This window comes from Oncorhynchus keta, chromosome 4, assembly GCF_023373465.1.
Source record: "Oncorhynchus keta strain PuntledgeMale-10-30-2019 chromosome 4, Oket_V2, whole genome shotgun sequence".
NCBI lineage: Eukaryota > Metazoa > Chordata > Actinopteri > Salmoniformes > Salmonidae > Oncorhynchus > Oncorhynchus keta.
In genome coordinates, this window is record NC_068424.1 from 75,281,598 (window position 1) to 75,294,401 (window position 12,804).

General features: G+C 46.0%; 1 protein-coding gene across 2 annotated transcripts in view; it reads left to right on the forward strand.

Moving 5' to 3' along the window:
* Positions 1–12,804, forward strand: part of LOC118376614 (FERM and PDZ domain-containing protein 3-like) — a 282,169-nt gene that overhangs the window by 241,395 nt on the left and 27,970 nt on the right. For both annotated transcript variants that reach the window (XM_052515692.1, XM_052515699.1), the window contains one exon: positions 2,312–2,416. In XM_052515692.1, the coding sequence (XP_052371652.1) occupies positions 2,312–2,416 (105 nt within the window). The remainder of the gene's footprint in view (positions 1–2,311; positions 2,417–12,804) is intronic.

The following is a 12,804-nucleotide window of genomic DNA, read 5'->3' on the forward strand; positions in this document are numbered from 1 at the left end:
TAAAAAAGGTTATACTGCATATAGCACCAAAAACCTTCATATAAAAACCTTTTTTTATGGTTCTTTATAGATCCTTTATGGAGAACGGAGCTACACTGAGTGTACAAACATTAAGTACACCTTAATATTGAGATACACCCCCTTTTGCCCTTAGAAAATCCTCAATTCGTCTGGGTATGGACTCTACACGGTGTTGAAAGTGTTCCACAGGGATGCTGGCCAATGCTGACCCCAATGGTTACAGTTCTTGACACACTCAAACCGGTGTGCCTGGCATCTCCTACCATACCCCGTTCAAAGGCCCTTAACTATTTTGTCTTGCCCATTCACCCTCTGAACGGCACACACACAATCCATGTCTCAATTGTCTAAAGGCTTAAAAAATAATCTTTCAACCTGTCTCCTCTCCTCATCTACAATGATTGAAGTGTATTTAACAAGTGAATTTAAATAAAGGTGTTCTCAACTAGCCTACCTGGTTAAATAAAGGTGTTCTCAACTAGCCTACCTGGTTAAATAAAGGTGTTCTCAGCTAGCCTACCTGGTTAAATAAAGGTGTTCTCACCTAGCCTACCTGGTTAAATAAAGGTGTTCTCACCTAGCCTACCTGGTTAAATAAAGGTGTTCTCAACTCGCCTACCTGGTTAAATAAAGGTGTTCTCAACTAGCCTACCTGGTTAAATAAAGGTGTTCTCAACTCGCCTACCTGGTTAAATAAAGGTGTTCTCAACTAGCCTACCTGGTTAAATAAGGGTATTCTCAACTAGCCTACCTGGTTAAATAAAGGTGTTCTCAACTAGCCTACCTGGTTAAATAAAGGTGTTCTCAACTAGCCTACCTGGTTAAATAAAGGTGTTCTCAACTCACCTACCTGGTTAAATAAAGGTGTTCTCAACTAGCCTACCTGGTTAAATAAAGGTGTTCTCAACTCACCTACCTGGTTAAATAAAGATGTTCTCAACTAGCCTACCTGGTTAAATAAAGGTGTTCTCAACTTGCCTACCTGGTTAAATGAAGGTGTTCTCAACTAGCCTACCTGGTTAAATAAAGGTGTTCTCAACTAGCCTACCTGGTTAAATAAAGGTGTTCTCAACTAGCCTACCTGGTTAAATACAGGTGTTCTCAACTAGCCTACCTGGTTAAATAAAGGTGTTCTCAACTAGCCTACCTGGTTAAATAAAGGTGTTCTCAACTCGCCTACCTGGTTAAATAAAGGTGTTCTCAACTAGCCTACCTTGTTAAATAAAGGTGTTCTCAACTAGCCTACCTGGTTAAATAAAGGTGTTCTCAACTAGCCTACCTTGTTAAATAAAGGTGTTCTCAACTAGCCTACCTGGTTAAATAAAGGTGTTCTCAACTAGCCTACCTGGTTAAATAAAGGTGTTCTCAACTTGCCTACCTGGTTAAATAAAGGTGTTCTCAACTAGCCTACCTGGTTAAATAAAGGTGTTCTCAACTAGCTTACCTGGTTAAATAAAGGCGTTCTCAATTAGCCTACCTGGTTAAATAAAGGTGTTCTCAACTAGCCTACCTGGTTAAATAAAGGTGTTCTCAACTAGCCTACCTGGTTAAATAAAGGTGTTCTCAACTAGCCTACCTGGTTAAATAAAGGTGAAATCAAATAAATCAATAAAATGAAGTATTTTTACTTAAGTACTTTACATCACTTCATAACCTTTAATTATCACAAAAAAAAGAATAAACACTTTTTTAACTTAAAATAACCATTGGGCTCAAAGGGTTCTTTGAGTCATTACGGTTCCACAAAGAACCATAACCCTTCCCAGTGCAGTGCTACTGAACACAATCACCTCTATAGGCTGCATGGCAACTGTACTACTAGGATTTCTCGTATCAACAGTCTGTTTCAAAAGCACTGTTGGGGCGGCAGGTAGCCTAGTGGTTGGAGCTTTGGGCCAGTAATAGAAAGGTTGCTAGATTGAATCCCCGAGCTGACAAAAATCTGTCGTTCTGGACAAGGCAGTTAACCCACTGTTCCTAGGCTGTCATTGTAAGTAAGAATTTGATCTTAACTGACTTGCCTAGTTAAATAAAGGTTAAATGATGCACAAACACGTAGTAGTCTTTTTGTTGCCTTCGTAATGACAGACTCATATTCAGCCAGGCATGTAATTAAACTTTCATGTAAAACATCCCAGTTATTTAACCATCTAACTAAATCAAGTTTTTGCCAAACTTAACAAGATGGTTTCAAAGCAAAAATTGTAATAAAAACTTTTCTAATTTGCTGAATATGAATTGTTAATGCCGATAATAAACCCTAAATGTCTTTGTCTTTCCTCTCTTCTAGTCACCTAAGTCAGCCTTTATAAGTGCAGCTAAGAAGGCCCATCTGAGAACCAACCCGCCCAAAGTGCGCTTTTCAGAACAAGTGTCCTTCAGTGACCCAGACTCAGTAAGTACCACTCTGCTGGTGATCCTTCAGTGACCCAGACTCAGTAAGTACCACTCTGCTGGTGATCCTTCAGTGACCCAGACTCAGTAAGTACCACTCTGCTGGTGATCCTTCAGTGATCCAGACTCAGTAAGTACCACTCTGCTGGTGATCCTTCAGTGACCCAGACTCAGTAAGTACCACTCTGCTGATGATCCTTCAGTAACCCAGACTCATTAAGTACCACTCTGCTGATGATCCTTCAGTGACCCAGACTCATTAAGTACCACTCTGCTGATGATCCTTCAGTAACCCAGACTCAGTAAGTACCATTCCGCTGATGATCCTTCAGTGACCCAGGCTCATTAAGTACCACTCTGCTGATGATCCTTCAGTGACCCAGACTCAGTAAGTACCACTCTGCTGGTGATCCTTCAGTGACCCAGACTCAGTAAGTACCATTCCACTGGTGATCCTTCAGTGACCCAGACTCAGTAAGTACCACTCTGCTGGTGATCCTTCAGTGACCCAGACTCATTAAGTACCACTCTGCTGATGATCATTCAGTGACCCAGACTCAGTAAGTACCACTCTGCTGGTGATCCTTCAGTGACCCAGACTCAGTAAGTACCACTCTGCTGGTGATCCTTCAGTGACCCAGACTCAGTAAGTACCACTCTGCTGGTGATCCTTCAGTGACCCAGACTCAGTAAGTACCACTCTGCTGGTGATCCTTCAGTGACCCAGACTCAGTAAGTACCACTCTGCTGGTGATCCTTCAGTGACCCAGACTCATTAAGTACCAATCTGCTGATGATCCTTCTGTGACCCAGACTCAGTAAGTACCACTCTGCTGATGATCCTTCAGTAACCCAGACTCAGTAAGTACCACTCTGCTGGTGATCCTTCAGTGACCCAGACTCAGTAAGTACCATTCCACTGGTGATCCTTCAGTGACCCAGAGTCAGTAAGTACCACTCTGCTGGTGATCCTTCAGTGACCCAGACTCAGTAAGTACCATTCTGCTGGTGATCCTTCAGTGACCCAGACTCATTAAGTACCACTCTGCTGATGATCCTTCAGTGACCCAGACTCAGTAAGTACCATTCCACTGGTGATCCTTCAGTGACCCAGACTCAGTAAGTACCACTCTGCTGATGATCCTTCAGTGACCCAGACTCAGTAAGTACCACTCTGCTGGTGATCCTTCAGTGACCCATACTCAGTAAGTACCACTCTGCTGGTGATCCTTCAGTGACCCATACTCAGTAAGTACCACTCTGCTGATGATCCTTCAGTGACCCAGACTCATTAAGTAACACTCTGCTGGTGATCCTTCAGTGACCCAGACTCAGTAAGTACCACTCCGCTGATGATCCTTCAGTGACCCAGACTCATTAAGTACCACTCTGCTGGTGATCCTTCAGTGACCCAGACTCAGTAAGTACCACTCTGCTGGTGATCCTTCAGTGACCCAGACTCAGTAAGTACCACTCCGCTGATGATCCTTCAGTGACCCAGACTCATTAAGTACCACTCTGCTGGTGATCCTTCAGTGACCCAGACTCATTAAGTACCACTCTGCTGGTGATCCTTCAGTGACCCAGACTCATTAAGTACCACTCTGCTGATGATCCTTCTGTGACCCAGACTCAGTAAGTACCACTCTGCTGGTGATCCTTCAGTGACCCAGACTCAGTAAGTACCACTCTGCTGGTGATCCTTCAGTGACCCAGACTCAGTAAGTACCACTCTGCTGGTGATCCTTCAGTGATCCAGACTCAGTAAGTACCACTCTGCTTGTGATCCTTCAGTGATGACCCAGACTCAGTAAGTACCACTCTGCTGGTGATCCTTCAGTAACCCAGACTCAGTAAGTACCACTCTGCTGATGATCCTTCAGTAACCCAGACTCATTAAGTACCACTCTGCTGATGATCCTTCAGTGACCCAGACTCATTAAGTACCACTCTGCTGATGATCCTTCAGTGACCCAGACTCAGTAAGTACCACTCTGCTGATGATCCTTCAGTGACCCAGACTCAGTAAGTACCATTCCACTGGTGATCCTTCAGTGACCCAGACTCAGTAAGTACCACTCTGCTGATGATCCTTCAGTGACCCAGACTCAGTAAGTACCACTCTGCTGGTGATCCTTCAGTGACCCATACTCAGTAAGTACCACTCTGCTGGTGATCCTTCAGTGACCCAGACTCATTAAGTACCAATCTGCTGATGATCCTTCTGTGACCCAGACTCAGTAAGTACCACTCTGCTGATGATCCTTCAGTAACCCAGACTCAGTAAGTACCACTCTGCTGGTGATCCTTCAGTGACCCAGACTCAGTAAGTACCATTCCACTGGTGATCCTTCAGTGACCCAGAGTCAGTAAGTACCACTCTGCTGGTGATCCTTCAGTGACCCAGACTCAGTAAGTACCATTCCACTGGTGATCCTTCAGTGACCCAGACTCATTAAGTACCACTCTGCTGGTGATCCTTCAGTGACCCAGACTCAGTAAGTACCACTCTGCTGGTGATCCTTCAGTGACCCAGACTCAGTAAGTACCACTCTGCTGGTGATCCTTCAGTGACCCAGACTCAGTAAGTACCACTCTGCTGGTGATCCTTCAGTGACCCAGACTCAGTAAGTACCACTCTGCTGGTGATCCTTCAGTGACCCAGACTCAGTAAGTACCACTCTGCTGGTGATCCTTCAGTGATCCAGACTCAGTAAGTACCACTCTGCTTGTGGTCCTTCAGTGACCCAGACTCAGTAAGTACCACTCTGCTGGTGATCCTTCAGTAACCCAGACTCAGTAAGTACCACTCTGCTGATGATCCTTCAGTAACCCAGACTCAGTAAGTACCACTCTGCTGATGATCCTTCAGTGACCCAGACTCATTAAGTACCACTCTGCTGATGATCCTTCAGTAACCCAGACTCATTAAGTACCACTCTGCTGATGATCCTTCAGTGACCCAGACTCATTAAGTACCACTCTGCTGATGATCCTTCAGTGACCCAGACTCAGTAAGTACCATTCCGCTGATGATCCTTCAGTGACCCAGACTCATTAAGTACCACTCTGCTGATGATCCTTCAGTGACCCAGACTCAGTAAGTACCATTCCACTGGTGATCCTTCAGTGACCCAGACTCAGTAAGTACCACTCTGCTGATGATCCTTCAGTGACCCAGACTCAGTAAGTACCACTCCGCTGGTGATCCTTCAGTGACCCATACTCAGTAAGTACCACTCTGCTGGTGATCCTTCAGTGACCCATACTCAGTAAGTACCACTCTGCTGATGATCCTTCAGTGACCCAGACTCATTAAGTAACACTCTGCTGGTGATCCTTCAGTGACCCAGACTCAGTAAGTACCACTCCGCTGATGATCCTTCAGTGACCCAGACTCAGTAAGTACCACTCTGCTGGTGATCCTTCAGTGACCCAGACTCAGTAAGTACCACTCTGCTGGTGATCCTTCAGTGACCCAGACTCATTAAGTACCACTCTGCTGATGCTCCTTCAGTGACCCAGACTCATTAAGTACCACTCTGCTGATGATCCTTCAGTAACCCAGACTCAGTAAGTACCACTCTGCTGGTGATCCTTCAGTGACCCAGACTCATTAAGTACCACTCTGCTGATGATCCTTCTGTGACCCAGACTCAGTAAGTACCACTCTGCTGGTGATCCTTCAGTGACCCAGACTCAGTAAGTACCACTCTGCTGGTGATCCTTCAGTGACCCAGACTCAGTAAGTACCACTCTGCTGGTGATCCTTCAGTGATCCAGACTCAGTAAGTACCACTCTGCTTGTGATCCTTCAGTGACCCAGACTCAGTAAGTACCACTCTGCTGGTGATCCTTCAGTAACCCAGACTCAGTAAGTACCACTCTGCTGATGATCCTTCAGTAACCCAGACTCATTAAGTACCACTCTGCTGATGATCCTTCAGTGACCCAGACTCATTAAGTACCACTCTGCTGATGATCCTTCAGTAACCCAGACTCAGTAAGTACCATTCCGCTGATGATCCTTCAGTGACCCAGACTCAGTAAGTACCACTCTGCTGATGATCCTTCAGTGACCCAGACTCAGTAAGTACCATTCCACTGGTGATCCTTCAGTGACCCAGACTCAGTAAGTACCACTCTGCTGATGATCCTTCAGTGACCCAGACTCAGTAAGTACCACTCTGCTGGTGATCCTTCAGTGACCCATACTCAGTAAGTACCACTCTGCTGGTGATCCTTCAGTGACCCATACTCAGTAAGTACCACTCTGCTGATGATCCTTCAGTGACCCAGACTCATTAAGTAACACTCTGCTGGTGATCCTTCAGTGACCCAGACTCAGTAAGTACCACTCTGCTGGTGATCCTTCAGTGACCCATACTCAGTAAGTACCACTCTGCTGGTGATCCTTCAGTGACCCATACTCAGTAAGTACCACTCTGCTGATGATCCTTCAGTGACCCAGACTCATTAAGTAACACTCTGCTGGTGATCCTTCAGTGACCCAGACTCAGTAAGTACCACTCTGCTCGTGATCCTTCAGTGACCCAGACTCAGTAAGTACCACTCTGCTGATGATCCTTCAGTGACCCAGACTCAGTAAGTACCACTCTGCTGGTGATCCTTCAGTGACCCATACTCAGTAAGTACCACTCTGCTGGTGATCCTTCAGTGACCCAGACTCAGTAAGTACCACTCTGCTGATGATCCTTCAGTGACCCAGACTCATTAAGTAACACTCTGCTGGTGATCCTTCAGTGACCCAGACTCAGTAAGTACCACTCTGCTCGTGATCCTTCCGTGACCCAGACTCAGTAAGTACCATTCCGCTGGTGATCCTTCAGTGACCCAGACTCATTAAGTACCACTCTGCTGGTGATCCTTCAGTGACCCAGACTCAGTAAGTACCACTCTGCTGGTGATCCTTCAGTGACCCAGACTCAGTAAGTACCACTCTGCTGATGATCCTTCTGTGACCCAGACTCAGTAAGTACCACTCTGCTGGTGATCCTTCAGTGACCCAGACTCAGTAAGTACCACTCTGCTGGTGATCCTTCAGTGACCCAGACTCAGTAAGTACCACTCTGCTGGTGATCCTTCAGTGACCCAGACTCAGTAAGTACCACTCTGCTGGTGATCCTTCAGTGACCCAGACTCAGTAAGTACCACTCTGCTGGTGATCCTTCAGTGACCCAGACTCAGTAAGTACCACTCTGCTGGTGATCCTTCAGTGACCCAGACTCATTAAGTACCACTCTGCTGGTGATCCTTCAGTGACCCAGACTCAGTAAGTACCACTCTGCTGGTGATCCTTCAGTGACCCAGACTCATTAAGTACCACTCTGCTGGTGATCCTTCAGTGACCCAGACTCAGTAAGTACCACTCTGCTGATGATCCTTCAGTGACCCAGACTCATTAAGTAACACTCTGCTGGTGATCCTTCAGTGACCCAGACTCAGTAAGTACCACTCCGCTGATGATCCTTCAGTGACCCAGACTCAGTAAGTACCACTCTGCTGGTGATCCTTCAGTGACCCAGACTCAGTAAGTACCACTCTGCTGGTGATCCTTCAGTGACCCAGACTCATTAAGTACCACTCTGCTGGTGATCCTTCAGTGACCCAGACTCATTAAGTACCACTCTGCTGGTGATCCTTCAGTGACCCAGACTCAGTAAGTACCACTCTGCTGGTGATCCTTCAGTGACCCAGACTCATTAAGTACCACTCTGCTGGTGATCCTTCAGTGACCCAGACTCATTAAGTACCACTCTGCTGGTGATCCTTCAGTGACCCAGACTCAGTAAGTACCACTCTGCTGGTGATCCTTCAGTGACCCAGACTCAGTAAGTACCACTCCGCTGATGATCCTTCAGTGACCCAGACTCAGTAAGTACCACTCTGCTGGTGATCCTTCAGTGACCCAGACTCAGTAAGTACCACTCTGCTGATGATCCTTCAGTGACCCAGACTCAGTAAGTACCACTCTGCTGGTGATCCTTCAGTGACCCAGACTCAGTAAGTACCACTCTGCTGGTGATCCTTCAGTGACCCAGACTCAGTAAGTACCACTCTGCTGGTGATCCTTCAGTGACCCAGACTCAGTAAGTACCACTCTAAGTACCACTCTGGTGATCCTTCAGTGACCCAGACTCAGTAAGTACCACTCTGCTGGTGATCCTTCAGTGACCCAGACTCAGTAAGTACCACTCTGCTGATGATCCTTCAGTGACCCAGACTCAGTAAGTACCACTCTGCTGATGATCCTTCAGTGACCCAGACTCAGTAAGTACCACTCTGCTGATGATCCTTCAGTGACCCAGACTCACTCTGCTGATGATCCTTCAGTACCACTCTGCTGATGATCCTTCAGTGACCCAGACTCAGTAAGTACCACTCTGCTGGTGATCCTTCAGTGACCCAGACTCAGTAAGTACCACTCCGCTGATGATCCTTTGGTGACCCAGACTCAGTAAGTACCACTCTGCTGGTGATCCTTCAGTGACCTAGACTCATTAAGTACCACTCTGCTGGTGATCCTTCAGTGACCCAGACTCAGTAAGTACCACTCCGCTGATGATCCTTCGGTGACCCAGACTCAGTAAGTACCACTCTGCTGGTGATCCTTCAGTGACCCAGACTCAGTAAGTACCACTCTGCTGGTGATCCTTCAGTGACCCAGACTCATTAAGTACCACTCTGCTGGTGATCCTTCAGTGACCCAGACTCAGTAAGTACCACTCTGCTGGTGATCCTTCTCTCACACCTGCACTCTTCTTTCCATCTCTCTCTCCATTTATGTCTTCTTCTATGTTGTTCTTGCTTTCTAAATCGTTAATAGTCTTTCTATTTTTCTCTAAACCAATTTCTCTCACTGTTCATTCTTTCTCCACTTCTCTCTAAAACATTCTCTTTCATTTGTTCTCTCTTTACCTTGGGTCTGGGCCTGTCTCCCGGCTGATTAAACATGGCTGAACATCCTCTTCCTCTTTGGGTAGCTGTCTACCTGCACCATACAAAACAGCCTTGGGTCCAACACAGTGCAGCTTTTGATTATAAATTGTTCTCCTCCAGATCGATGTCCCCTCTCTCTGATATAGCACAGGTTGCGCCTCTAAACTGTTTCTAAGATGTTTGTTAAACATTGGACACATTTTGAATTGAGCTGCAGCAGCAGCGTTACAGTGTTACACTGGCTGAGAGCAGACATGTAAAGTCCCTGCTTGGCTGTGAAAGCCCTCTCCCTACTGTCTGTGAGCTCTGAATAAGTGTCCCGAATGGCACCCTATTCCCTACATAGTACACTACTTCTGACCATAGCCCTATGTGCCCTGGTCAAAAGTAGTGCACTATATAGGGAATATAGTGCCATTTTGGACGCAGGCTGAGTTCTCTTCTCAAAGCCCAGAGAAGTTGGCTCTACAGGGAAGCCAACAAGCTTATCTCTCACTGTTCCTATTGACAGCTTGTTGTGCATTTTATGAATAACAAGTTAGGCTTCAGCTGCTTGGTTTCAACATCATCTCTATGCATCCCAAATCGCATTCTTTATATAGTGCAGAGCCCTGTGGGCCCTGGTCAAAAGGGCATAAGATGACTAAATAGGGAATAGGATGACATTTGGGATGCAGCCCTGGTGTGTGTTGCTAACAAGTCGTAAGAGTGGTATCAATGAGTACACAAGTTTACATTTCCCTGCCAGTCTGGACACGTTTACAACCTGTAGGGAACACACACAGGGGGGTGGAGAGATAACTAGTCAGCCTCTAACAGGAGAGATAACTGGGGAGCCTCTAAGACAAGAGATAACTAGTCAGCCTCTAACAGGAGAGATAACTGGGGAGCCTCTAAGACAAGAGATAACTAGTCAGCCTCTAACAGGAGAGATAACTGGGGAGCCTCTAAGACAAGAGATAACTAGTCAGCCTCTAACAGGAGAGATAACTGGGGAGCCTCTAAGACAAGAGATAACTGGGGAGCCTCTAACAGGAGAGATAACTGGGGAGCCTCTAACACATGAGTTTGCGGGGAGCTAACGGGAGAGTTACTGGCTCGTGGCCTTTCATTACCAGGAAAGTAAGCATCCCCTCATGCATGACGTACACACACCAACACACCCACACACAGAAGCCTGGGGGCTAAGAGGGATCAATAACACACATGATAATACCATAGATCTCACCTATAGCCTAGATTAGACTGCATGTAGACCCCTCCTATACACATATATAGAGAGAGAGATGGTCCTCCTCCACTTGGTGGAGGCCTGATACAGGCAGAGAGAGATGCTCCTCCTCCCCTGGGTGGAGGCCTGATACAGGGAGAGAGAGATGCTCCTCCTCCCCTGGGTGGAGGCCTGATAAGGGAGAGAGAGATGCTCCTCCTCCCCTGGGTGGAGGCCTGATACAGGGAGAGACAGATGCTCCTCCTCCCCTGGGTGGAGGCCTGATACAGGGAGAGAGAGATGTCCCTCCTCCCCTGGGTGTATGATTGGTAAAGATCGAACAATCCCCCTTCTGCAGAGTGTTTAATCATGTCTATCCGTCTCCTGGGATCAGGCTGGGAATGAGGATTGATTGGTTTGGACTTACATATCAGTGCAGACCACCTAACCTGAGCATGTGGAGTTTATCTTCGTAGAGGGAGAGAGAGATGAGGGCTACATCTACTATGGATGCATGCCAAATGACACCCTATTCCCTACATAGTGCACCACTTGACAGGAGCCAATAGGGCTCTATATAGGGAATAGGGTGCCATTTGGGAAGGAGCCCTTGTGGCTCTCATAATGCTCCATTTCTCTATGGCTGCGTCTAAAACAGAGCCCGTATATACTTCTGGGGAAAGCCAGGGGCACTATATAGGGAATAGGGTGCCATTTAGGAGACAGGGTGCCATTTGGGAGACAGACCCTGCCTGTACTGCTCTCCTCCACACTCAGGTCACACAGCACAGCCTGTTATGCTAAATTCAACCTTTACTTCTGCCACCATCATTTCCCTCGGGTTTTAGAGAGAAGCCACGGTGGACTAGGAGGAATTCTAAACTACACTCTTAGAAAAAAGGGTTCCAAAAGGGTTCTTCGGCTGTCCCCATAGGAGAAGCCTTTTGGGTTCCATGTACAACCCTCCGTGGAAAGAGTTTCACATGGAACCCAAAAGGGTTCTACCAGGAACCAAAAGAGTTCTCCCTTGAACCAAAAATGGTTCCACCTGGATCTAAAAAAAGTTATCCTACGGGGAGAGCCGAAGAACCCTTTTAGGTTCTAGATAGTATATTTTTTTGTAAGAGTGTAGCCTGGCTGACATCTTATGTGGATACATCTGTAGTTGATACATCTGTAGTTGATACATCTGTAGTGGATACATCTGTAGTTGATACATCTGTAGTGGATACATCTGTAGTTGATACATCTGTAGTTGATACATCTGTAGTTGATACATCTGTAGTGGATACATCTGTAGTTGATACATCTGTAGTGGATACATCTGTAGTTGATACATCTGTAGTTGATACATCTGTAGTGGATACATCTGTAGTTGATACATCTGTAGTGGATACATCTGTAGTTGATACATCTGTAGTGGATACATCTGTAGTTGATACATCTGTAGTGGATACATCTGTAGTTGATACATCTGTAGTGGATACATCTGTAGTTGATACATCTGTAGTGGATACATCTGTAGTGGGATACATCTGTAGTTGATACATCTGTAGTGGGATACATCTGTAGTGGGATACATCTGTAGTGGGATACATCTGTAGTGGTATACATCTGTAGTGGATACATCTGTAGTTGATACATCTGTAGTGGATACATCTGTAGTGGATACATCTGTAGTGGATACATCTGTAGTGGATACATCTGTAGTGGATACATCTGTAGCGGATACATCTGTAGTGGGATACATCTGTAGTGGATACATCTGTAGTGGGATACATCTGTAGTGGATACATCTGTAGTGGATACATCTGTAGTTGATACATCTGTAGTGGATACATCTGTAGTGGATACATTTGTAGTTGATACATCTGTAGTTGATACATCTGTAGTGGATACATCTGTAGTGGATACATCTGTAGTGGATACATCTGTAGTTGATACATCTGTAGTGGATACATCTGTAGTGGATACATTTGTAGTTGATACATCTGTAGTTGATACATCTGTAGTGGATACATCTGTAGTGGATACATCTGTAGTGGGATACATCTGTAGTGGATACATCTGTAGTGGGATACATCTGTAGTTGATACATCTGTAGTTGATACATCTGTAGTTGATACATCTGTAGTGGGATACATCTGTAGTTGATACATCTGTAGTGGGATACATCTGTAGTGGGATACATCTGTAGTTGATACATCTGTAGTGGGATG